This window comes from Accipiter gentilis, chromosome 10, assembly GCF_929443795.1.
Source record: "Accipiter gentilis chromosome 10, bAccGen1.1, whole genome shotgun sequence".
NCBI lineage: Eukaryota > Metazoa > Chordata > Aves > Accipitriformes > Accipitridae > Astur > Astur gentilis.
This window is the reverse complement of record NC_064889.1, coordinates 19202455-19226491: the sequence shown is the minus strand read 5'-3', so window position 1 is coordinate 19226491 and position 24037 is coordinate 19202455. Positions and strand designations below refer to the sequence as shown.

The 24037-nt window shown below is 48.8% G+C and overlaps 1 protein-coding gene across 1 annotated transcript in view; it reads right to left on the bottom strand.

The window, feature by feature from the left end:
* Positions 1-5922: 5922 nt before the first annotated feature.
* ST8SIA2 (ST8 alpha-N-acetyl-neuraminide alpha-2,8-sialyltransferase 2) overlaps positions 5923-24037 on the bottom strand; it is a 33852-nt gene continuing 15737 nt past the window's right edge. The window contains exons 3-6 of the mRNA XM_049812786.1: positions 22282-22410; positions 21495-21752; positions 18914-19207; positions 5923-8435 (exon numbers count right to left, since the gene is read on the bottom strand). Of these exons, the coding sequence (XP_049668743.1) occupies positions 8150-8435; positions 18914-19207; positions 21495-21752; positions 22282-22410 (967 nt within the window). The 3' untranslated portion in view covers positions 5923-8149. The remainder of the gene's footprint in view (positions 8436-18913; positions 19208-21494; positions 21753-22281; positions 22411-24037) is intronic.

Below are 24037 nucleotides of genomic sequence, written 5' to 3'. Positions count from 1 at the left end.
CATCCCATGGCTTTAATCATGTCCCCCACACAATCCTGCAGAAAAATTCAGCAGAAATTTCAGCGTGTTGCTGAAACTAAGCTGCCAAGGTCCATCTTTTGAAACAGAGATGTGGCCTTCCGAAGCGGTGGATGAAATTGTGGTGCTTCTGGGCCTGGTGGAAGCTGCCTCTTGACTTTAGTGAGGTCTGGATGTGTCCCACCATATGATGGCTTCTCGATGCAAGGAACAGCATTGCATGCTAAGACCTGGAGTCTTTTGGGGCTCATTATTTGCTTTAAAGAAAAGAAAACATCCAAGTCCAGGGCTCGTGGTTAATATAGAGCTTGTAGGAGCAAAGTTCATTTTTCCTAGAGTTGTCTTAGTCATGGAAGAACTTCAAGAGTCCTTTCTGTAGCTTCCTTGAATTTGTCATTGAGGGTTTCCTGAATTATCCTTGCAAACCTCTTTAAATCTGATCACAGATGGAGCATAAATGTCATGTTATTGAAGTTGAAGGACACAGCTTACTTTCTGGGGAATAATACATTGCAGTAAGCTGATACAGAATAACTAGGATGATTTTTGTTTTGTTTTCTTTTAACCATGTTTCCTTCAAAGCTTCCATCCATAACACAACATTCACCCACCCCCATAACTAATTCATTATTTTACAGCAAGTAAAATCAAACAGGAGACAAATGACTGTTGTTTAGTGCCATTAGTTTCAATGGCTTTACACAATATTTGAGTCATTGGCTCGCCTCTTCTTTTGGAGGAATCCCAAATCTGGATGAATCTACGCACATTATAAACCATCCATGGGGCCAGGCCAGGCCTGCATAACAGATGGAGGTCCATATGCTTTGGCTCTGCACCCATATGGAACACTAATATGCAGTCCAGGAATAGAGCATGCCTCTTCTCCTCTTTTCTAGCAATCTCAAATCCAAAGTAATTTTCAGACACAAGCCGAGTTAAGCAAGTTCATCTGGAACCTGTGCAGCAAGACACTACAAGAGTGACGGCCCAAGCATAATATTATCCTTGCTCTGTGGTTCCTGCTGAAGCCTAAATTGCAACATTTTCTAGAAAGCAGGTTGTCAGGCTTTCCAGAGTGCTAGTTAAAAAACCCATTACATTCTGTCCTGATTTCGGCTGGGATAGAGTTAATTTTCTTCTTAGTAGCTGGTACAGTGCTGTGTTTTGGCTTTAGTGTGAGAATAATGTTGATAACACACTGATGTTTTAGTTGTTGCTAAGTAGCACTTATCCCAAGTTAAGGATTTTTCAGTTTCCCATGCTGTGCCAGTAAGCAGGTACACAAGAAGCTGGAAGGGAGCACAGCCAGGACAGCCTACCTGAACTGGCCAAAGGGCTATTCCATACCATAGGACATCATGCCCAGTATATAAACTGGGGGGAGTTGACCAGGAGGGGCCGATCACTGTTAGGGCATCAGTCAGGGGGTGGTGAGCAATTGCATTGTGCATCGCTTGTTTTTTTCTTGGTTGTTTTTTTAAAATTATTATTTATTTTATTATTTTCCTTTTCATTACTATTATTATTATTATTAATATTGTTAGTATTACATTTTATTTTACTTTAGTTATTAAATTGTTCTTATCTCAACCCACAAGTTTTATTTTTTTTCCAATTCTCCTCCCCATCCCACTGGGTGCAGGGGAGGGGAATAGGCAAGAGGCTGCATGGCGCCTATTTACTGGCTGGGCTTAAACCACGACACATTCCTTATAATGTGCTTTAACCTTTGCTGCCTGGGTTGTGCAAGAACACGGAGTGCTTCATTGGCCCTCGCTAGAAGAATTTCTCCAGGCAACCAAACCAGCAAATAGCTGTGGATATTTCACAACGCCTGGGAGGTTTTGTTTGCTGGAGGCACAGGATTAGTATCAGATGGCCTGCCACCATTTCAACATAGCGGGACTTAACTTTTATTGCTGGCTGCACTCCTTCAACAGCACCGGCAGGTTTGTTCTGGCCAGGCACTTCGAGGGCAGACAACACCCCCCAGCTGCTTTTCGGCATGCAAAGGCAGTGTTTGTCGTGGTGCCTAATCCTCGCTCAAACTCTGTGTTTTTCTTGTCAATACAGTGGAACAGATACAGCTCAGTTCTGTTTTGAGCACTTGAGCGGTAAACGCAGTGCCTGCACTGTGCAGTCTTGAAGGAGGTTGGTATCTCCTTTGAGATGGCATCTGCCCAGCCCTCCCGGGGGTATGCGGGGCCAGGGTGAGTGCCCTCCTCCTGCCCTGTGCCTTTTTTAGGGGGATGGAGCCAGCTGCTGCTGGCTGGGTCCTGAGGATTCCTATGCTAACCCAGACGGGGGTATTTCCATCCATGCTGTTACTTTGTGTTTATTCTCAGCTCATGCACAAGGTCATGAGAGCATCGCAGTGGGAAGGGTTGGTGGGTGTTGGTTGTGATTCTTGTAGAAGCGCTTGTGGATTTGCTCTGAGATGATGTTAAGCAGCTGAATGCATCTGCTTTCAGCTGGACTGTGAATGTAATTGGCATGTGACGGCTTTGCTCTGTATCGGGCTAGGTTTGATGGAGCTCAACAAGAGTTATTCCCAGCTGGAAAGGAGCTTATTGCCGAATCCCTTGATGTTGCTAATACTGGGAGAGAAGTCCATCCTCTAGGGAGGATGATGATTTTTTGGGGGGGCTATCATTCAGGCCTCTGTCCGAGGTCTTTTGCAGTCATTTCTTTGCATACATGGGCGATGTGCAACTGTCTGTGGGGTTGAAATAAGACGTGTAGTCCATTCTCCACTGGTGTTAGCCTCTCCAACCTGGAGCTTAAGCTGGGAGTGCTGCCGTATCCACGGTGAGGAGATGACCCAACGTGGAGCTTGGACACGAGCCATCCCATGGTGGTACTGGAATTGCAGAGGGGACTTGCCAGCTCATGGGTGCTCAGTTGGTTTCATAGGGAAAAATATGATTAAGTAGAGGTGAAGAAAAGGAAAGCTAGAAAGTGTTTGATGGGGTCAAAAGGGGGACCCCAAAGTGAAATTCTGGTGCTAAGGGCAATAGAGTAACATTTAGAGATGAAAATAGATGTTAATAAACCATTCATAAATGTGAGAAACCTAAAAAAGGAAAGCAATCAAAATACTGAAAGAGCTGAAAAAATATGTGGTTTAACAAAGCATTACACTGGAGACCATGGTTATGTGCCTGGTTTTACCACCTGACATTGGGCACACTCTGGAGCAAACCACTTCCCTGCCAACCCCTGTGGGTTTCTCAAAGCTTTAAACTTTAATTTCCATAGTTTCAAGCCTCTCTAGCATGAAATTGCATCATTTAAATTTTTAAAAGCAGTGGTGGTCAAAAAAAAATCCATCTATATACCAAGATCTGTAGATGGTGCAAACTTTTTGAGAATATTTTGCCCAAATTAAAAATGATTTTGTATTGGGATCAACTGAAACCATTTATGTCATTTAAGTGTCTGACTGAAGTCCACAGTGTTCAGTGATATTCCCAAGCAGTATCCAAGATGGAATGTAAAAATTAAAACAATTTTCATCACACCTTCAATACAAAATATTGTGGTTTTCTCATTTGCAAGACTGGTGTCTCAAAAAAAAAAAAAAAAAAAAAAAAGAACATTCAGTTGTTTGTTAGCCCTAAAAAACCCCCTCAGGCAGCTTGAAAAAAATTTAAAAAAAATTGTAATTTGATTCACAACGACTATTTGCACTTTATTTACTAATTATCTGGGCTGTGACTGAAGCAGAGGCTTGGTTATTGACCCTGCACCAAGTCCCGGCTGATGAAGCACTCAGGAAGGGTGATGGTCCCTCCTCCATCCCTCTCGTTTGAAGGGGTCCCTCTGCCAGCCCTGCCTGGGCGAGGGGCTGGGGAGTGCGGGAGGCAGCCGAGGTCCCACACCGTGGTACAGAGGAGCTGCTGCAGCTCACCCAAGTCAGCTTTAAATAAGGCAATGCAGGCGTTATTTATAAAGGATCTCAGCAGCACCGAGCCTGCGGACTCTGTAGCTTGACCAGAGGAGCCACGCTCCATGCCAGTACAAGATATGGGCAAGATCTCTCCCAGGAGAGCAACAGCCACATCGCTATATTGGTATCTATACTTTTATAGGAAGAACAAAAGTGCTGTGCTGTTGCATTCCTCCTCTGCACGGCTCCGCAGCACACGCACAGAGCAACGAGCGTGATGAGAGCTGAATTAAACTTCTTGTCTGAAGGACCCTTGTTCAGCCTGGACAGGTCTGTAATGACAGGTTTGCTTCTCGAGCTTCGCTCACCAGGGACCAAAATCACTGGAGTAATCAAGGGGAGAGGAAAACAGGAGTGAGCGTGCGCTTGCCACGATGCTCAGCAGCGTCGGAGGGTGAGGTGAGGTTTCGTGGCTCGGCTGGCTGTTAGCCCAGAGACACAAAGAAACATGTGGCAGATCTGAAGGCTGGGATGTAACCAAACGAACCATGGTTAGAAAGAAATGCAATTCAGGCAGCTGTGCTTCTGGCCATGGTGTGGCTGAGCAAGCAAGATAAGACCCGTATCCTCAAGCTGTTGTAAGGGGAAAATGCACCAGAGGGACATGGTGAGGAAAAGGATGTTGGGGTTGGCCAGAAGCACCCATTAGACTATTGCCCCAAAAAGCCATGCTGGGAAACACAGCCCCAAACTCTGGGCTTACCCAGGTGGAGACTCAAGTTTACCTCTATGTTAGAAGTTTAGGTCACTTGTTACTATCTGAAGGCCTTTTGGCACAAATGTGCCTAACCCGTGGGAGGGAGCTCCCTGTCCCGGAGCCACCAGCATTGCCAGTTTGGGCTGGCATCACTGCTGGAGGGAGCAGGGGGATGGAGGAGCGAAGACCAAAGGGAGCTGCTGCTGTCATTTAGGGCAGTTAAGTACATTCACGGTGCAGCACGTGCACCTGCATCCCTGCCTGAATAGCATCAATACTCCTTTTTGTTTCACTCTTGACGACAGCAGAGCCTTAATTGGGCATGAAGAAATCCATCAAGCAGCAGCCTGGTGCGGCGGTCGGGTCCCCATAGCATCTGGCAGCTGCCGTGCTGCAGCCCCCGGGGCTGCTCAATGGCTGGCAGCTGCCCCAAAATAGCCCAAATATCATCCAGCTACTGCAGCACGGCCGCTCCCTGTGCAGAGCAGAAGGTGAACCTGAAAGTCCGCTCCCGCTGCTCATGAACACCACGTGGGCTTTATGGCTTGCTGAGTTGCAGGGGCTAGGGCTTGGTGGAGCCAGGTCCCAGCTATTTGCTGGAAACAGAGATGGTAAATCATGTTTCCAACCTGAAGAGCTGCTCGGAGAACCAGACTGTAGGACTTGACACAGCCCACTAAAGCAAGGGGAAATTTCTAGATGTTTTTGTGCAAATAAACTCAGCAGGGACCAACCCACATGGCAGCAAGGTGAAATGGGAGCTCAGCCATTGATTTCAATAGCTTCAGGGTCTTGCTCTTGGTTTAATGTATTTTTAAAACAGGGGTGAGCAGGACCCATTCTGGGAATAGAAACATCACCAGCAATTTCATCCCCCTGAGTAACTTGCCTATAAATTGCCTGTGCTTTGATCCAGAAGCTGCTTCGAGGGCACCCGAAATCCCTCTCCCACCCCCTTTTCACCCCCCCACCCCCAGCACACCCCTGTGGCACTGCTGTTAGATTCAGCTCAGTAATCTCTCTGGGCACAGTAAGGACATCCTGGTGGCTTCAGATGTCCCCTAGCAGAGCACTGACATCCACCCCAGATGGGCAAATAAGTCCAGCCCTCTCCTTCACTGGCAAAGAAGGTCACAGGGTGTCCCCATTTAATCGCATGGCATTTCATGGTCTTGGCCCCCCTTCTTGCCCTTCTAGTCAATGAAAATAAATACAAAATAAAAATAAACCCCCCGCACATTTATTTCATTTCTTGTATTTTTATTTAAAAAGAAGGTTTGCTAACAGCAATCAGTACCGTGGCCCAGGCCCCTCAATACAACGGTTGGCTTTAGCAGTCCCTGCAGCTTCATCCCTACTCTGTCCCTCCTCCGTGCCAGGGACAAACCAGGGAATTATTCAGCTTTAACAACCACTCCTGAATCATGGGAAGCTCCTCAGGATTGCAGACTACTTCCATCTTGCAGTTTTACTCTCTGTCTCCTCCTATCTCGGGAAACCCCAACAGCTTAAGCTGAGATTCACAGCCAGGTTTAGCTTTATCGTGCAACTAAACTCAAGTTAAAAAAAAAAAGCAAAAAAAAAAAAAAGAAGCCAGGTTTTAAAAAATACATAAAAGAAATAATTTTCTGGAGTTGGAAAGAAACATCCCCTCAGTGGCAGATTAGCCTACATTTATCCACTGTAATGTTGCTTATACCTTAATCTTAGGCATCTTCATCTGACACTAATTAGCAGGCTGGAGGGTCCTATGGGTACAGTAGCTTCTATGTCCCAAAACATGAAAGTGAGCTCTTCCTTTTACCACTTGAAGCACTCAGCTTTTAAAGAGACAATCTCAAGTATTTCAGTCCCAAACTGTACACTTTTTGACTTAAAAAACACAGCAGTAGGAGGAGGCACAAAGGTCATGATACCCAGCCATGAAAGCATTGCAGTGCATGTGCAAGGCTTGCCTGTGTAGTGTTATTTACTGTGCCACAAATTAAACCCAAACTGCACTCACTGAACCCTGGACTCACCTGCATTCTGGCTAATTAGGAGACAAATAGAGTAGACTACAGAAGCAGAAAATTAAACGGGCTAATCAGATCAATCTAGATACTTCCCTCAAAAAACCCAAAACTTAGAGAAAAGCAGATGTGGTTATAAAAACTTCTTTATATTTTGGGTTCTCTCTGGAAAAAAAAATAAAGGGAAAAGATTATTTCTTTGACGTTCATCACTAGGCAAGCATCCCATCAAGATCCATCTGACATCCTATTTAACTCTTCAGAGTAAGAGCTAATCGGAGCTTGAAAGAAAAGACCGAGCAGGACTTCAGGAATACAGCACTGTATGCTGGTTCTTTGTGGACAAAGTGAAAATAAATTATTTAGACTTAACAAAGTCCCCTGAAGTCCTGCGGTATTTCTGCTTGGCTGGGTCTCAGGCCTATCACCAATATTTCAGCGGTTATTTTTGGAGGGGGAGAGAAGGCAGGCTGCTTAGCAGGTAGCATTTGGGAATTAAGAGCTAGATATACTTATGGTTTTCACGAGCCCTGACAGATGTTGAGTGTCTTTGACTGTGGCACAGTTGGACACTTAATACTAATGGTGCCGGTTTGTGGCAGCAAACCTCCTTCCTGCCACGTTCCAGCATCTTTGCTCCTTTCTAAATTGCTCCTTAGGAAAGGAAGAGAAAATACACGCTCAGCGTTCTCCTCGCCGTCCAGCCGGCTCAATGCTGATGCGCCCGTTCCCTGGAGGCCCTCGCATCTCCTCTCCGAGCAAATGTCACTGGGATCAGCTTAGCACAATGTCCCACCACCTCCTGGAGATCAAGCTGCAGCCCAGGAGGCTTCCCCCTCGCCTCTCCAAAGGCTGCGCTCAGCCCGGTGGTCCGTGTTTCGGGTGGATCTGTGCGTGACTCTGCCGGGCACCAGTCCCTGCTGGGCAGGAGCTGGGTCCTGCTCGGTGCTGCAGGCAGTCCCTCGGCCGTGAGAGCCGCCAACAAACCTTCCCTGCCCACCCCGCTCCCTGCCCCTTCCCCTCCCCGCCACGAGCACGGGGCCAAGAACGTGCCTCGCTGCAGAGTGCCAGCGCCGGCGTCCTTGGCCAAACAAACTAACTACCAACCTCGGACCAGTCACGACAAACGGCTTAACGTTTACCCATCACCTAACATACCCTCAAAAACCAAGGCCACCTTCACACCTTTCGGACGTAGGTCGAACGCCCTTCCGAGCCCAGCAAGCCCACGGCAGGGGGTCTTGCTCAGGCCAGTCATGCCAGATGCTCCCGCATCTCTCCTGCCCCTTCCTTGGTGAACACCAAACAGTTATAATACTCAGGTCAATATATATAGGTACCACGTATATATATTTTTGTGTCGCTGTCCTGCGCATTAACAAAGATAACCAACCCCACCAGGCACCACTCGTCCTTTCCGCCCCCTCCCCTTCCTCCTGTGGCTGTGCAGGAACGTGGCCGGGGACCACCCTACGTGGCCCCATCGCACTCCCCCACTGTCAGCTTCAAGGCTCCCTGCTGGTGCAGCGTCTTTAAGGCTTTGAACTCCAAGGGCATGGTGTGCGGGCTGGCCTGCGAGGTGTAGCCATACTTCAGGCTGTCGTAGTAGTGGTACTTGACCGGATTCTGGTTCTGGTCCAGGGGAAAGGGCCAGAAGCCGTAGAGATAGATCTGGTTGCAGAATCGAGTGGCTAAGGTGTACATGAGGAGGCCTGTGGTGGGTCGCTTGATGTGCACCTTGTTTGTTAGCCAGTACCTGCAAAGGGAGAGTAGAGGGAAGCGTGTTATTCCCGCCACACACCAAGCTCGTGTCTTGCACGTTTTCTCTCTCCAGCCTCTGACTGAGATATACTGGTAATTCAAACTGAGAGGTTTCTGACTAGCAGAAGAGTTCTCCATGCCAAGAAAAAGCCTCTCAAGGGACTGCTTCATGAATAAGCATCCTCCTGCTCTCTGTCTGGTGGTTACATCACACTTGTTGCTATGGCACTGAAGCATCTCATGCCTCGGCAATCCTTTATGAAAAACAAATTGCTTGCAATGGTGGCCTTCAGTACTTCAGCCTACAATTATCTTCCAGTCAACCTAGGAGATCAATACCACAGACCAAACCATCCACACGTCAAGTAGGCTCCAGCAACCCCTTGAAGCAGACACACTTTCGCACACACAAGCTGATGATTTTCATTGATGAATGAACATTTTTACTCTGACGGTAAACAAAACAGGGCTGCAAAACGTTTGTCTTGGAATAAAGGGTCACCAGGCTGAAAGAGCTAAAACACACTGTGTTCCCATTACAGTCAGCGATTGCTACTGTGATCCTGGACCAAAATACATCACCACACTCTGCAACATCAGTCCATGAGATACATAATATGGCATATTGCAATACATAATATGCGATACGGAGGTCAGCTGTGCTCGCTGCTGAAAAGTACATTATTTTTTATGAGGGATGGCAATAAGAACAGGGGAAGGAGGCACCCTGTAGTGATGCACAAGCAGAAACGGTATCAGCGGTTGTGTTTTGGGCTGCTGATAAAAGTTATTGCAGCATCAACATCCTGTAAGAAGATGTTTCCAGCGCCCAGATTTTATTGCACAGGCAATTTATCTGGTTTGCTCAGCAGAAAAACACTGCCAGAGGAGCAAAATCAGAAAGCAAAAAGTTTGAGGGAGGTAGAAGATGTCACCCCCCGGGTGCACTCCCTCCTCCCCCAGCACATCGGATGCCACCGCTGCCCCACAACAGGCAGGGATGGTGCAGGCAGCGCATCCCACCGTGTCACAGCCCGTTCAAGACCTTGGATTATTTTTAATAGATATTTCAAAGGGCTTCAGTTCAGGTGAGCGACTGGCAGCGCTTTGGATAAAAAGCATGAGGAAGAGGACCAAAGCATGTGGCATTTCTGCGTCCTCACCCAGAAGTTTGGGATCCTGAGCTGGATCCCGCTGTCGCACGCGTAGCCACGGGAAGTGTCTTGCTCCTCATTCGCACTTTCTGCCAAGCTCCTGAGGGTGCAGCACTCAGACAGTGGGAACCCCTGGGAGAGCTGAGACTTAATCCTGCAAATTAGCTTTTCACGAAAGCCATTAAAATTTAGCAACCAAGGCACAAAACGTACTTGCTTGTTCTCAGCCAGATAAGAGAAAAATTGACTTTTCTGGTGAATCAAATTCTGGAAGCAGAGTGACTGCCTCAGCACATGCCGGAAGGGCACAGCGGGGTTTATGGGGGTCCCACACCCCAAGGGTGTCCAAGCACCTGTAGCTTTAGCAAAAGATATGTACGATGTTTCGGGGAGGTCCTCCTTGCCTGACTCATCTCCTTGGCATCCAGCATGAGAAAGGAACAAGAAACTGGGGGAAAACTGGTGAGAACGAGTATCTCAGAGGCACGGCATCAGCATTTTCTGGGATTGCCCAGCCATATGGGTTGTGCTATGGGGACACAGCAATGCTCGCTGCGGTGCCAAGGCAATCGTCTCCCACAGGTAGCCATAAAACAGCTTCCTTGATGAGTTTATGGGTAAGCACATTAGACCCCTGGAGAGCGGAGAGAAATGGGAGATTATCACAACCATTTAACACTGTGAATTAGGGTATCCTCATGCAGCAGGGAAACTACCTGGGAAGAACTGCCAAGCCACATTAACCGGCTGGCGTTGGGGGAAGACAACTATCTGGGTTTGTCCTGCAAGCTGCTTTAGCCTTAATACTCTCCTTTTATCAATTTACCAGCTGGAGCACAGAAAGATACTGGTGACCTTACAGCTGCCCAAAAGATTAACTTTTGGGTTTTGTCACGAGGCTGTAAAAACTCTATGAACGTACAACGACCTTGACAGCATGATGAAGTGACCCTTGCACATGGTTACCACCCGTGACCACCAATGTTTCAAGCATATTAATGACAGAAGTGACCTACAGAGGAAGCTTGCTGTCCTCTGCAACCCAGCACACACAAACAGCCTTACCAAGACCAACAAGCACGTGCAACCACTACCCAAAAGCAGCCCTACCAAAACCAGCCCAGTGTATCCACCTGAGCACGCGCAGCTAGTGAGCACTCACTCAATAATTATCAGGGTAGGGAACAATGACAATTCAGTTTCTTATAATAAAAAATTAAAAAACAGGCTCTTTTTTTCTCTATTTCCCTCTATTGCAGGTATGGCATTGTGAAAACGAGAAGGATGACAAATCTGGCTCCTACAGCATCATAAATTCTCATTGCTGGCTGCAGCTTTGGGAGGGGGTGATGGACTTCAGGCTGTCCCAGCCCACCCACACAGGTGACATACATAATATATAACGCCCAAACCATAACATAGGCCATGCCACAGTGCTTGCAGTTTGTTTCCTGGACAGTGAAGGCGGGAAATCCTCTGGTGAGGTCTGGGGAATACTTTTTAATGACTGGTTTGTGATGGGGGTGTGGCAGCTATGCAGGAAGATCTCCCTCTTATCTCTCCCACCGCTGGCCAACTGAGACAGTGGCCACATTCCTGGTGCAGGAAAGAACAGCTGGGGATGGAAATAAAACCTAATTAATTCTGTAAATCCAAATGAGGTTGTCTGGGCGCACATGGGATGCTGTGTCAACAGCGCACCTTTAATATGTGAGGTCCGGGATTTTAATTAGGAGGAAAGATAATCTTGAAGCAGGCAGTAATTATTTTTCAAATTGGCTACACCAATCACCATAACTATTAACTGCAACATTTTATGGAAAGAGACAGCAATTAAACGAGAAGAGCAACGAGCAGTCCTGAAACCCAATACCTTCTTTTTCAGAGCTGTTCTCACAGCGTGGACCTCCTTCAAAAGCTGGTGCTGTGTCATTTCTGTAAATAAACCCTCAGGGGTGGAAGCAGCTACAGAGATAGGCTGGTGCCTGCGCAGGATGCAGCTATGAACAGGAACTGTGATGCTGTCAGGCAAAAATTGTCTGAGACAGCTCTTGTTTCGGATCATGATAGTGACAGATGGAAAATGCCATCAGATCTTCAAGGCCATCTTTTCTGAGGAGGCAGCCCAGACACAAGCCCTAGAACCTATCTGAACTAATACTTGATGGTAGCCAAGGACAGAGTCTTCAAGAAGAGCAGCTCAGAGAGTCTCGTCCTAGCTGGTAGGTGGTTCTCGTTGCTCCTCAGCAACATCAATTTTCCAAAAGGTTTCCAAGAAACTTAAGAAGTGTCCTAAGCAGAACTGCATAGCACTGCTGCCGGCTGCCTGACCATCCGTGTGTGCCTCCTGCAAGGGGGCTGCACTACAGCCACAGGGGAAGCAACTGCTGTATTTGGAGCTTATAGCCCTGTGAGAATCCTTCAGGAGACAAAACGCTCTGAAACTGCCCCTAGGTAGTTCCTACCCGAGGGAAGGTGGCAGCCTCCACATCGCACATCTGGAGCACGCACCCCACTGCACTGACAGTATTCATCCCGCCCCGGCATCACGGAATTCAGGGAGCACAGCCTGCCCTTGATTTGGGCTGAAACACTGGGTGCAAAACTCCTCCCTGCAGGCAGTGTTTGAGGACCGCTAGTGAGGGCAGGGTCCTGTTCAGTGCTTACCCATCACCTCCTGATACGTCTGAGAAAACCCTAAAGTAACTTGTAACCCCAGGTAAGGGTTAACCTGCAGGATAAAATGAACTGATGAAATGAATAAAAAACTCAGATCAATGAAGAAATCAAGTTTCAGCAGTATCAGCTGCATTATGTAGTGATACAGATCAGAATTAACTAAAATAATGCAATTTCAGACCCTTTTAAAACAGCTTCTTCACAAAAGTGTGATACAAACACAAGCTGTTGTGGAGGTGCTAGTCCTTGACAGTCAGAAGCATATTATAAGTCTGCCACACACATCCTGCTCCCATTAATACTCATGAAAAACCAGCTACAGATAATCAGAGCGAGTGCCCCGACACATTGGTGCGGGTGAGGACAGGGCACAGCATGTATCTCAGCTGCTGGGTGGATGGAGATGAAGTGTTGGAGCCCAGGAAGCAACCACTGTCCTCCACCCAGCTTCTTCCAGCCCTTTTCTGTCCACATATCCAGTCTCCTGTCACCGCCACCAAAATAGCTGAGAGGCACATACAGTGATGAGATCTGTGCTGGACGGGTAGGAATGGGCAGGTTCCCATCCAGATTCATGCTAATGCTGACTTCAAAAGCTGGATCTCGAATCAGAGTTGGATTTATCCCCAGGCTAGGCAAAGCCCAAACACCAAATCAAGCCTCTATATCCAGACTGGATCTGTATCGTGTGGCTTGGGTCTGGTTTTGGCGACTTGGTGCAAGCAAATCAATGCTGAGTCACAGATAAATAACTCTTCCCCTCTAGGTCTTGAGCTCTGTGATGCCCTTCAAACACACATGGTACTCAACACCCATAAGTTAAAGCATTTCCAAACAGACAGAAGAAGAGGAAAGTAACTGGGAAGAGAATTACCCTATTTCTTTCCCCTTTCCTTCCTATGTCCCTCCTCTTCTTTTGACAAAGAAAAGACTAAATCTTCTTCCCGATTAACCAGAACAAATTAACTGTCTTGGGGTCTCATTGCAGACACACCACAGCTCGGGTACAATATGCCTCAAGTGCAGAAGGGGCGAGAATAATAGCTCACACAAGGATTTATTTGTGGGATATCCACTTATCTAACCCATAAGTGACTTTACGGGGCAGTCATAGTCCCTCACATCCTACCCCAGTCACACACTTTTGAACGGCTATTTTCTCCCACTACAGCCTTTGGTCATTTTCTTCCCTCACCTGAGTGCAGGACCACTGTCCTTAAACCATCTGTGAGACCAGAGAGGAAGGGCTTTAAGGCATGAATCCCCAGGGCAGATATTTCAGAGAAGCCCCTGTAAGCATGAAGTACTATAAGGGAGGAAGCATAAAGTAGCTGGTTTAGAAAACCCACAGGTGGGTGATGCTGGCTAATCAAGAGCAGAACTGATCTCGAGACAGAGCGAGAAAAGATGAGTTGGGAGGGCTGTGAAAAGGAAAAGCAGAAGCTTAGGTTTGATGTGTTAGAGAAAAGGGGAGCCTGTGGAGGGATGCAAAAGAGCAGGGTGATGCAATCAAAGCAACAGGCTAGAAGAATAATCTGCACACGTGTCCTGTACAGCTATAAGCAAGGCAAAGGCTGTTGGAAAGGAGGTGGCATAGAATCATAGAATGGTTTGGGGTTGGAAGGAACCTTAAAGATCACCTAGTTCCAACCCCCCTGCCATTGGCAGGGACGGCTTCCACTAGACCAGGTTGCTCAAAGCCTCATCCAGCCTGACCTTGAACGCTTCCAAGGATGGGGCATCCACAACTTCTCTGGGCAACCTGTTCCACTGCCTCACCACCTTCATAGTGAAGAATTTCTTCCTTACTTCTAATCTATCTACGCTCTTTCAGTTTAAAGCCATTACCCCTTGTCCTGTCACTACACGTCCTTGTAAAAAGTCCCTCTCTGGCTTTCCTGCAGCCCCCCTTTAGGTACTGGAGGGCTGCTATAAGGTGTCCCCAGAGCCTTCTCTTCTCCAGGCTGAACAACCCCAGTTCTCTCAGCCCTTCCTCATAGCAGAGGTGCTCCAGCCCTCTGATCATCTTCATGGCCCTCCTCTGGACTCGCTCCAAGAGGTCGATATACTTATGTTGGGGGCCCCAGAGCTGAAGGCAGTATTCCAGGTGGGGTCCCAGGAGAGCGGAGTAGAGGGGGACAATCACCTCCCTCGACCTGCTGGCCACACTTCTTTTGATGCAGCCCAGAACGCGACTGGCTTTCTGGGCTGCGAGCACACATTGCTGGGTCATGTTAAGCTTCTCGTCAACCAATAACCCCAAGTCCTTCTCCTCAGGGCTGCTCTCAATCCATTCTCTGCCCAGCCTGTATTTGTGCTTGGGATTGCCCCGGCCCAGGTGCAGGACCTTGCACTTGACCTTCTTGAACTTCATGAGGTTTGCATAATGAGGACAGAAGGCAAGGAGGGACCAGGGGAGGGTGTCCACCATGGCTGACGGATGGGAAAGGCAGCAGCTGAGCAGCATTGCCCTGAAAAATCAGCAATGGCTTCGATGTTGTCTGGGTGTGAGGACCCAGAGAGACATCTGAGGCAAAGATGAATTCACCTTATGCCCCACCAGGCTGCACTTCTGAGGATGCATGGCAGAGATGCACTACGCAAGCTATGGACCCTCAGCAAGGTGATCACTGTTGTGAAGAGCACATGTAAACTGTCACAACTATTTGGATGTTAAACCTAATGGGAGACCTAGCCAAGGAGCTGGAAGATATATTGATTTTTTATTTTTTTTTCTTTCAAGAAGCTATTAACAAAATCTTATGGGATTAGAATTGGTTACTGCCAAGAGACCCTCGTGATGGACACAGTGAGAAATGCTAGACTAGATTAGACAAGGCAAACTGAAACATGTCCATGAATTCTCTGCAAGGAGTGATAGTCAAACCTTCAGACACAATTATTTTCCCCTGCTTCCTGCATTTCGTGTTATTTCTCTAACAAAAGCTGCTTGGCAATAGGAATTACAAGGCTTTTTGGAGACACTAACAGATGACTTATAAGGGGCTTGCTTGCTTCCCAGCCAGGAGACGAGCACTGTGCTCGCCAGATGAATTGCTCAGGAGACATTTTATAGAATCGCTCCAAAGTGAGTCACGCACCCCTGAAATGCATGGCACCGTCCCCGTCCCCGCAAGCTGGCTCCCTGCCATGGCACAGCTTTCCTCCTCAGCCTTAGGTAGTGACTCGGCTTCCTTCTGAGCTTCTCCATGGAAATGCTGATGGCTCTCTCCCCTCCTGGTGTGAAGATGGTGAGTTTAACTGTGTAAGAAAAGCCTCAGTCCTACTGCACAGATTATCTAGAATCATCGACACCAAAAGCTATCAGCAAACGTTTAAGGCACCCTCACAGCTAGGAAGGTGATGTCTCAAATGATGCTGCTAAGGACAACAAAACCAAATGCTTTTTACTTATCTCAGCAACACACACTCTACAAATACCCCAAATGCACTGAAAATTATAGGAAAAAATGCTGCCACTGAAATGCATTCTGATCTGGGGGAAAGCAGAGCAGGACAATAAATATTGTGGTTCAAGGAGGAGTCAAGAACTCACAAATGCATTTTGCTGGTAGTGAAGGAAGAGAAAAGCCAAAGGTTTTGTAGCCAAATTGAAGGTGGCTGAGATGTTAGCCTTTGTAGAAAGTGCTATTCCTTGAAAAAAAAAAAAAAAAAATAAAAGAGTGTCTTGGCTGAAAGACTTCTCCCATTTCTTTGTGATTTCCAAATCAACTTAGGATAGATTATAAAGGGTGGCTTTATCCAGCAAAGGAGAAGATGGGACATCTCTGCAACTGCAGCCCACTGCAGCACAGAGGGATGTTCTGTGGGGCTTTGTGGACTATCAATTCTCTGCTGCATGCTATATGCCACAAAACATATTCGTTTCACAAATCTCAGATCTGTCAAAGAAAAGTGTAATGCTACGAAGTGGCACGTTCCACAGGGAGAGCTGGAGAGACAGAGGAAGTCATTGGAGACCATATCCCTGTAACAGCAAGGAGCTCGTAAGCAAAAATACAGGATGATCGTAAGAATTAGACAGTACCACAGAAGATGAATAAGTAAAATTCTAGTGATTCTAATCAGTTTGACCTGAGGAAAGACTCCTTCTTCAGCCCAAACTACATCATATCAATTACCCTGAGCAGATGGTCAAGACAACCCTATAGGTACCTGAGAGACTTCCTATATAGCACCAAGAGCCTCAGCACAACTCCCCTCCCTCAGCTGTGGCCAGTTCATTCAATATTGCCTGAATCACTCTTCAATCCATCCAAGTCCAAACCAAGGAAAGGGTTAACATTGCCTCTAGCCTTCCCCCAGAACAGCACAGCCCCTTGCCCCCCAGCCCTGGGTGCTCCCTCTGCACAGCTCCTTGGCCAGGCCACAACACACCGGGTAGGCGTTGAAGTGCTCCCATCAGCTCTGGCTTTCTGAGGGGGCTGCAGTTTTAATTGTATTAATTGTTAATTAGTAGGCATCCTTGTTTTCCTGCTGTTAAGTGTGAGAGCAAGAGGGCAGGTCAGGCAGCAGCTCCCCTGGCTTAGAGGGCAAGCCCTGACGAGGATTAGCACTGGCTTCTGCGGTTCTAATTGAATTAGCGCTGCCTCTGTGCAGCCTTGACCCACCTTTCTCCATTGCTCCACAGCGCAGTGACCAACGCAATGGACAGGATCGAGGTCTTGGCTGTAGCTCAGACTGGGTACTTACAGCCTGTCATCATCAGCATCAGCCAGTGTCCGACCACGTGCTGGTACCATATCCATCCCAGACATCCACCAACAGGGGCCACTTCACTCTCTTGCTGGTCTGACTGGTTACATCCCTCTGAGCCCCTGTAGGTTTTCAGAGGCCTGAACCCATGCTCCTTGCATGGGATCCCATTAAAACCCATGGGAACACTAACACATACAAAAAGACGACACTATTACAAGCCACGGGGGAGAGTGGTGCCTCAACCCCTGCACCAAGAGACAGTGCTGAACCGCTGAACCCCTGGGCTTGTCCCAAAATGCCTGCATCCCCTCCAGCCAGGCAGGACCTGCCAGCCACGGGTGGTGGCTCCAACACTGCTCTGTGGGAGATACACACGGACGACCAGAGTGCCAAGGACCAACCAGCTGGACTGCAGGGCTGCAGCACAGGAGGGCCAGGAAGGTGCCGTGAGTTAGAAGATAAGCTCAGCAGCAGAGCTTATCAAGGCATCCTCCTCCTCTCCCGTGGGAAAGTGATGCCCAGCCCTTGCCAATTCCTCTGCAAAGCTTCCTACAGGAAGTTTCTGGCACTGGGAATGGTTGCCAGCACAGGATTAGCAGCCTGTTGATCTAAAGGGCTTATTACAGGAGCTTAATTCTATTTTGACAGACGAAAGTAAGTCAATTACAGCTAGAAATAGCTCAGAATTTGGGTTGTGGGTTTTTTTTTTTTTCTTCATCTCCTCCCTTTCTGTGAGTTGTGGTATCATTTCCTTCCCTTCCTTTACCTCAAAGCCAGCGTTTTCTGTAAGATGCCTCTCTGGCCCAGGGAAGTCTCAAACACAGGCACTTGGGGCAGACATGATTCTTCTCACCCGTTGTTGCTGCCTGGGATGCACCACAGCACCAGAGCCTCCGCTCCTCCCAGCCCACCCAGGCTGCCTGCGGAGCTGCCCTTCACAGCACTCTCCCTGGAGCTCCCCCTTAGGCTTGCTCCTGTGGGAAATGACCCCAAAAACTGTCCTGTGCCCACCCCTTGCACTGACATGCAACGTGAGCTGGGACAGAGCAACACCCAGCATGGACCAACTGACCAGAAGAGCTCAGGCTCAGAGGTGTGCAGGCAAAGAAGTACTCAAAGCAATCAAGAAACATTAATGCTGAGGCTCAGAGGTGACAGTACCAGCTACACGAGTGAAATCCCATCCTGGGAGATCGACAGGGTCTAGTCAGGATCAGGGAGGACAACTACTGCCGCTAAGCCACCTCCGGCATAAGCCACCACCTGCTTAGACTCCCTGAGTGTCTAATGAACTCTCTCTAGAGAAACAGAGCAAGAAAGCAAGAGCCTACCCCATCCCCAAGCCATTTACATGGAAATCTCACCGAGCAGGACCAGACTATGTCAGTCCCCTCCCTGCCTTGGCTTGTCATTTAAGATGAGCAGTGCAACTGTCACCACTGCAGGAGTGTAAAGGCTACTCGGGAACAGCCCTTGGGCCTCTGCCACCGCCGAGCCCGTCCAGGCTGCCATGAGCTCCCTGACCTGAGAAACTGTGTGAGACTTGCATGTGTCACTCAAGCACAAGGTGACAAACCTCATCACTAGCTCATCACAACACATTTCTCCAAGGAAAGCCCTAAACGTAGGTTGGGGACTTATCATGGTGACACCCAGGCTTACAGCCACAAAAGCATTAGAAGTCTTAGGCTCACTATATTGCATGGCTAAAACACCTCACACTCAAAGTGCAGAGCGGGGAGCCCCTGCTTGCGAGGTGGTCTCCAGTTCTCATCTAGGGACCAGCCACTGCCTGTGGAATCCTCCTCACGGTCTGCAGAAACAGCTCACGCCGTTTGCCTCTGGCACAAACCCATCGATCGCTCCCCAGTTCAGGAGACTCACAAAATCCTGGCTCCGAGCACACCAGAAACGCTCTCACCCTCGGACAGCATGCAGCAGGCGCAGCGAGGGGTAGGCAGTCCTGACGTTGATGTGATGCTTCAGGATGAGCTCGTTCACCCACTCCACTCGCTCCTTGCCCCCCTTGGCCATGAACGCCGGGATCCAGAGGATGCTGCCATTGAGGCTGTGGAGGCGTTGCAGCAGCTTCTCCCTCCAGGTCTCGTTCACCAGGTCCTCGAAGGCCCGTTGAATGACTGAGGGGTTCATGGTCACCAGGTCTGTCTTCATGCCCACATCCTGCGAGTACTCCTGGACAGGGGCCAGATTGCACCTGCGAGGGGAAACACCAAACAGCCTTTTACAATGGACGTGAGAGGGCAGTGACAAACACAAGGGGTGTTTGATGCCATAAGTCGACATGGGCAGTGGCAGATGTGCCCGTTCACCCTCATTTTGGGGAGGAGGAGGAGTGAGAATGAGTCTCTGCAGTAAATTAGAGAGGCTTTGACATGCCGTCATGTGTGTGCATATTCCTCTCGGGCAACGTTAATAACAGAAATAACTGGTGTCTGGTGGGTGGGTTTGTACGGATCGGTATCTCTTCTGGTGTGGTTCAAAAATAACACATAGCAACAAACCTCCCATCTTTGCTGCCATGGCAGATTTGAAATGAAACGGCCTTTCCCACGCAAGGAAAGCAATCACCTATTAATTATAGCCCTGCTGGAGTAATATTATCCCAAGTCCCTTTTCACTTCCCAATAAGTCTCTGCTAACAGCAGACCTGGTGGCACTGGCAGTGATAATGATACCAGTGGGCAGCGGATGCCAGGACAAGGTCTCCACAGGGTTTGGCTGTCTGGAGGCTGTGACCTTCAAAAAACGTCTCTTTCTGTAGTATTAGTTGGTGCCTCCTCTCAGGCTGTGCATGCAGATGCAGGCACACACGCTCCCCTGGGAGCTCCCATGCCACGACCTTCTGCGTCACGCCAGGGACGAGGGCTGAGGGGCTCCAGGATAAACTGCCAACAAATCACCCTCGTTATATGGTGGTTTCCTACAGCTCCTCGAGGGGGGATCCACAGCCGTTAAGCCGTGGCCATGCCATGCACGAGGCACTGGGTATATGGGACAGGTGACCAGCTGATGGAGGGATGCAGAGAGAGATGAGCCCCCAGCGTAGTGAAAACCAGGGGGTACCCACATGTTAGTACACTGCATGCTCTCCTGAGGCATTTTACAGTGAAGTTACAGTACTTAATGAGCAGGAATTGCATCCTAACCATCTGCCCTGATAATCAGCCGTCACTACTGTTTTCCCTACTTTACAGATGGGGAAGCTAAGGGAATGGTGTAAAGAAAATCCAGCTACTGGCATGTGGGGCCCTTCTGATCCACTCGTCACAGGAGTAAAATCTCTGAAAATAAATATTGGGTCTGAAGAGTGAAGCTGTATCCTGGACACAGAGCTCATCGCTGGTCACTGCCAGCCCTGCTGAAAAGGCTGCCTGGATGGAGCAAACCTTCATCAGAAAGATGCAGATTCAAGTGGTGGCTTAGATAACCTACAGTGGGAAGAGCATGTCCATGCCAGATCTGCACTAGCATACCTGGCTGGAGAGAAGTCGCTCAAAATCCCAATCCTTATACCCAGAAAGGCTTTTCTCCTGCAACTTTGCTGCCTGCCACAGAAGTCCCTCCCTAAACTTTGCCAGAACTGCAATAAGCAATTTTTCCTTTTGCTCACTCTGGTTACATTTAAGGATGCGAAAGAGAGTGTCCTGTCCCCCGCGGACAGGACAGAGCTGCCAGCAGCCAGGCAGGCTGGAGCAGCCAGGTTTGAGCGGGGGGCAGAGGTGACATTATCCTTGTTCCCACGTCACGCCGAGGACCGCCTCTGTGAGCCGCTGATGGATTGGGCTGTCTTCATAATAGACTCGCCAGAAAGCAAATATCTGCACATACATAAATCATCAGCAGGCTCCTACAGCCCCTCAGCTAACGGATGTACACGGGTGTTGGGGATGGGAGGGCTGGCACACTCCTCTCCGCTTCAAGCACCTTCTGAGGTGAATTTGGCATGTGGCCCAGTGGGGGTCAGGGTCTGCTGGTGCAGGTCCATGGGGCAGTGCATCTGCGGGGACATCGGTGCTGGGGACGGAATGGTCACAGGAGAGCGTCGGACCCGGGCGTGCAGAAGTGCGGTGCCAGGGCACCACATGGCGCACCCAGTGCTCGAGGGGAGAAGTGACTTGGGGAAGGATCGAGCTGGTGTCCATGGGAGAGTCTGGGACAGGGTTTATTTACAAGAGGGTAAGTATGTGGGAAAAGAGGAGTGAGTGCTTGCTCCTGGGGGTGCTGGGGGTTAATGGAGCCCTGGGGGGTTAACGGTGCACCGTAAGAACGCATGGGGTGCATTTGCAAGGACAGTGGGGGAGCGCTTGGTGGTTGGCAGAAGCATTCGCAGCAGGACATTCGCATCGGTGAACTCTACGCGTGCACGCGGGGCAGCAAGGCTGCGCCGCACCACGCGGATTGGGACTCCGGCCCCTTTCCACCTCTCCGAACCCTCCCCAAACCCCCCCAGCCCCATCGTGCGGCAGGGCGTGGGCCCCTACCTTATCACGAAGCTGTGTGCGTCGATCTCAGGGCCGCAGCCGCTGCTGAGCAGGACCCCCGAGTTGCCCACGATGGCGCAGGTGGGGAACTGCTTGCCCTTGAGGGGCGAGGTGCGGGGCAGCAGCTCGTACAGGTTCTGCGAGACGTTCATGGTGCTGTCCCTGTCAAAGACATAGTGGATGATGTCCCCCGGCTTCAGCGTCCCCTTCAGCACCGAAATGTCCTTCTCTGCATCCAGGAACTTCAAGATCTGTTTCCTGAGGACAGGGAATGAAACAGGCCATCAGGGGAGGTACAGAGATAACTTGGGTCATACATAAGATGAACTCTTGCCTCCTGGGCTGCTCTTGCTCTGTGGCCAGTCCATCTGACTGATGCTCTCCAGAAAGAGCTTACAAAGAGCTATGTCCGTCTTAACGCCTGCTCCTTCTCCACCCATCCCTTCCTGGGCAGGCTAGCACGGTCAGCCCACCGTTAGTGGGGGGTCCTTGCATTTACCCCGGGAAGAGGGTCTCCTCCCCTCCGTGACCCGTTGCCAGTGCACACTAATTCCACTTGGCCTGGAAAACGGGTGCTCAAGTGCTCCTTGTTTCGTCATTGTAAGGCCAGCTGGTTCAGCTGGGAATTCATTTCCAAGCGATCGCTTACAGATATGAAGCCTAGCTCAGCAGGAGATAAGCCTTTTATTTCTTCCTCGACTTCTTTAGATGATATACAGAGGCAATTTGCCAGCTTGCACAGGAGAGGACCAAATCTGTCTCTTGTCCTATAGGTAATTACCAGTACCTGATCTTCAAAGAGAGTGTCTGGTTGTGTCTCCATTTGGATGAGGCTGGTTTAATGTTGTGCTTAATGCTTTCATTACTTCTGTCAACAACAGCTGGAGACGAAGAGTCATTTATTACTACCTCAGCTCTAGAGAAAAGAAAGACAGGGAGAGGGAGAGAGACAGGATCCGTTAGCATCCCAATGGCATTTCTAATCACTGTCTTCGGCTCTAGCTGCTGGAATTCAAACTTCATCAGAAAAGCAAAATTGTAGTTATTAGCTAAACAAGAACTGAAAGCCTGTTTGTATTCTGCTACACTCAAGCAGACAGACACAAATCCTTAAATACCTGCTCGATTATATGAACACAGACTTAAAGCCAGGCACAGCTCTGCAGAAAACACAACCTTACACACCTAGCTGTAGAAAGGCATGCACACAAAACCACAAGCAGGCTCTGCAAAGACAGGCTGGCAGACAGACACTTGCAGACAAGACACCCCAGAGTCCCGGGGAGCCCTCAAAATTCACCAAGACATTTCCCACGTGGGCAGCCAAGGTTGCTGCCCTGTTGCCTCATGGTCGCACATGATCACCACGAAGTGGAGCCAGCTCAGCTCCTGGAAAGGGTTAAAATCCTCGTCAGAGAAGTGCAACCTTCACTTCACCTAAAGGAGAAATTAATTTAGCTGAGCTGCTGGGTGCTGCTTGTGAGATTGGGCTATGAGCATCCTGTACCGAATAGGGGTAGGCTGGCTCGCTGGTAGCTTTTTCCCCCGTCAGAAGAGAGCATGAGGATTTCAGCATCTGTATTGCCTGCTCCAGACCCAGAAATGAGCAGGGGGAGGGACAACAGCCAGATGCTGCGGTTTGGACATGATCACTGGGAGACCCCAGTTTTTAATCCCTGCTCTAAGAAGCAAATCAGCCCCAGCAGTTCAGTGCCATTTACATCAAATGGAGGATGAATATTTGATTCCAGCCAGCCGCCCTCCAAAGAGAATACCCAAGCATCTCATCAAGAAGCTGCACGTGCATCTGCAGCCCTGAAAAAACCTTCACACTCAGAGTTCTCTGAAAAATACACAGCCAAAGCACTCGCTGTCAGCTGAAGGGAGTCTCCCTCTCTGGTGCAAAGGGCTTCTTCCAGCTGGGAAATGGTTTGCAAATAAATACATTTATAAAAAGCATGTAAACCTCAAGGAGGGAGAAGAGTGAGAGATGAGGCAGAGCTGGTGGCCCAGGCTCATGGACAACATCCAGCTCCCGGCAGCACATCTCCGGCCCAGGGAAGGAGCTCCTGAGGACACACTGTGGCTCACACTACATAACATTTCAGAAAGGCAAGAAAATGTGTTTATAAATGCTGGCTGCCAGTGTCCTTGTGTGTGTTTGTACAGTTCCTCTCCAGAGCCCGCCAGTTGAGGCTGCTGGATTCGTTTGCATCTTGCATTTTGCCATATTACCTCATGTCTTGCAAAGCTTACTTATCAGGTGTCAAAAATCATAAAGGAAATAGGGTAAAGAAATCTTGGGGAATAACTACGATTTTTTTGGTTTTGTCCATTTTCTGTGTTTTGATCATGGGTGATGAATTCATCACAGAATGTATCACTCTTTCTTTCTTGTGTGGTGTCACTAAGCTTAGCAACCGTGCCACTTGGTAATGCTGGGCTGACATGAAATCATTGTTAAAAAACCACAGAGAGACACTGAATGAAGCTGTGATGCCACAAAATGACTCTGCAATGGAGCGATGTTACTGAAGTGCATT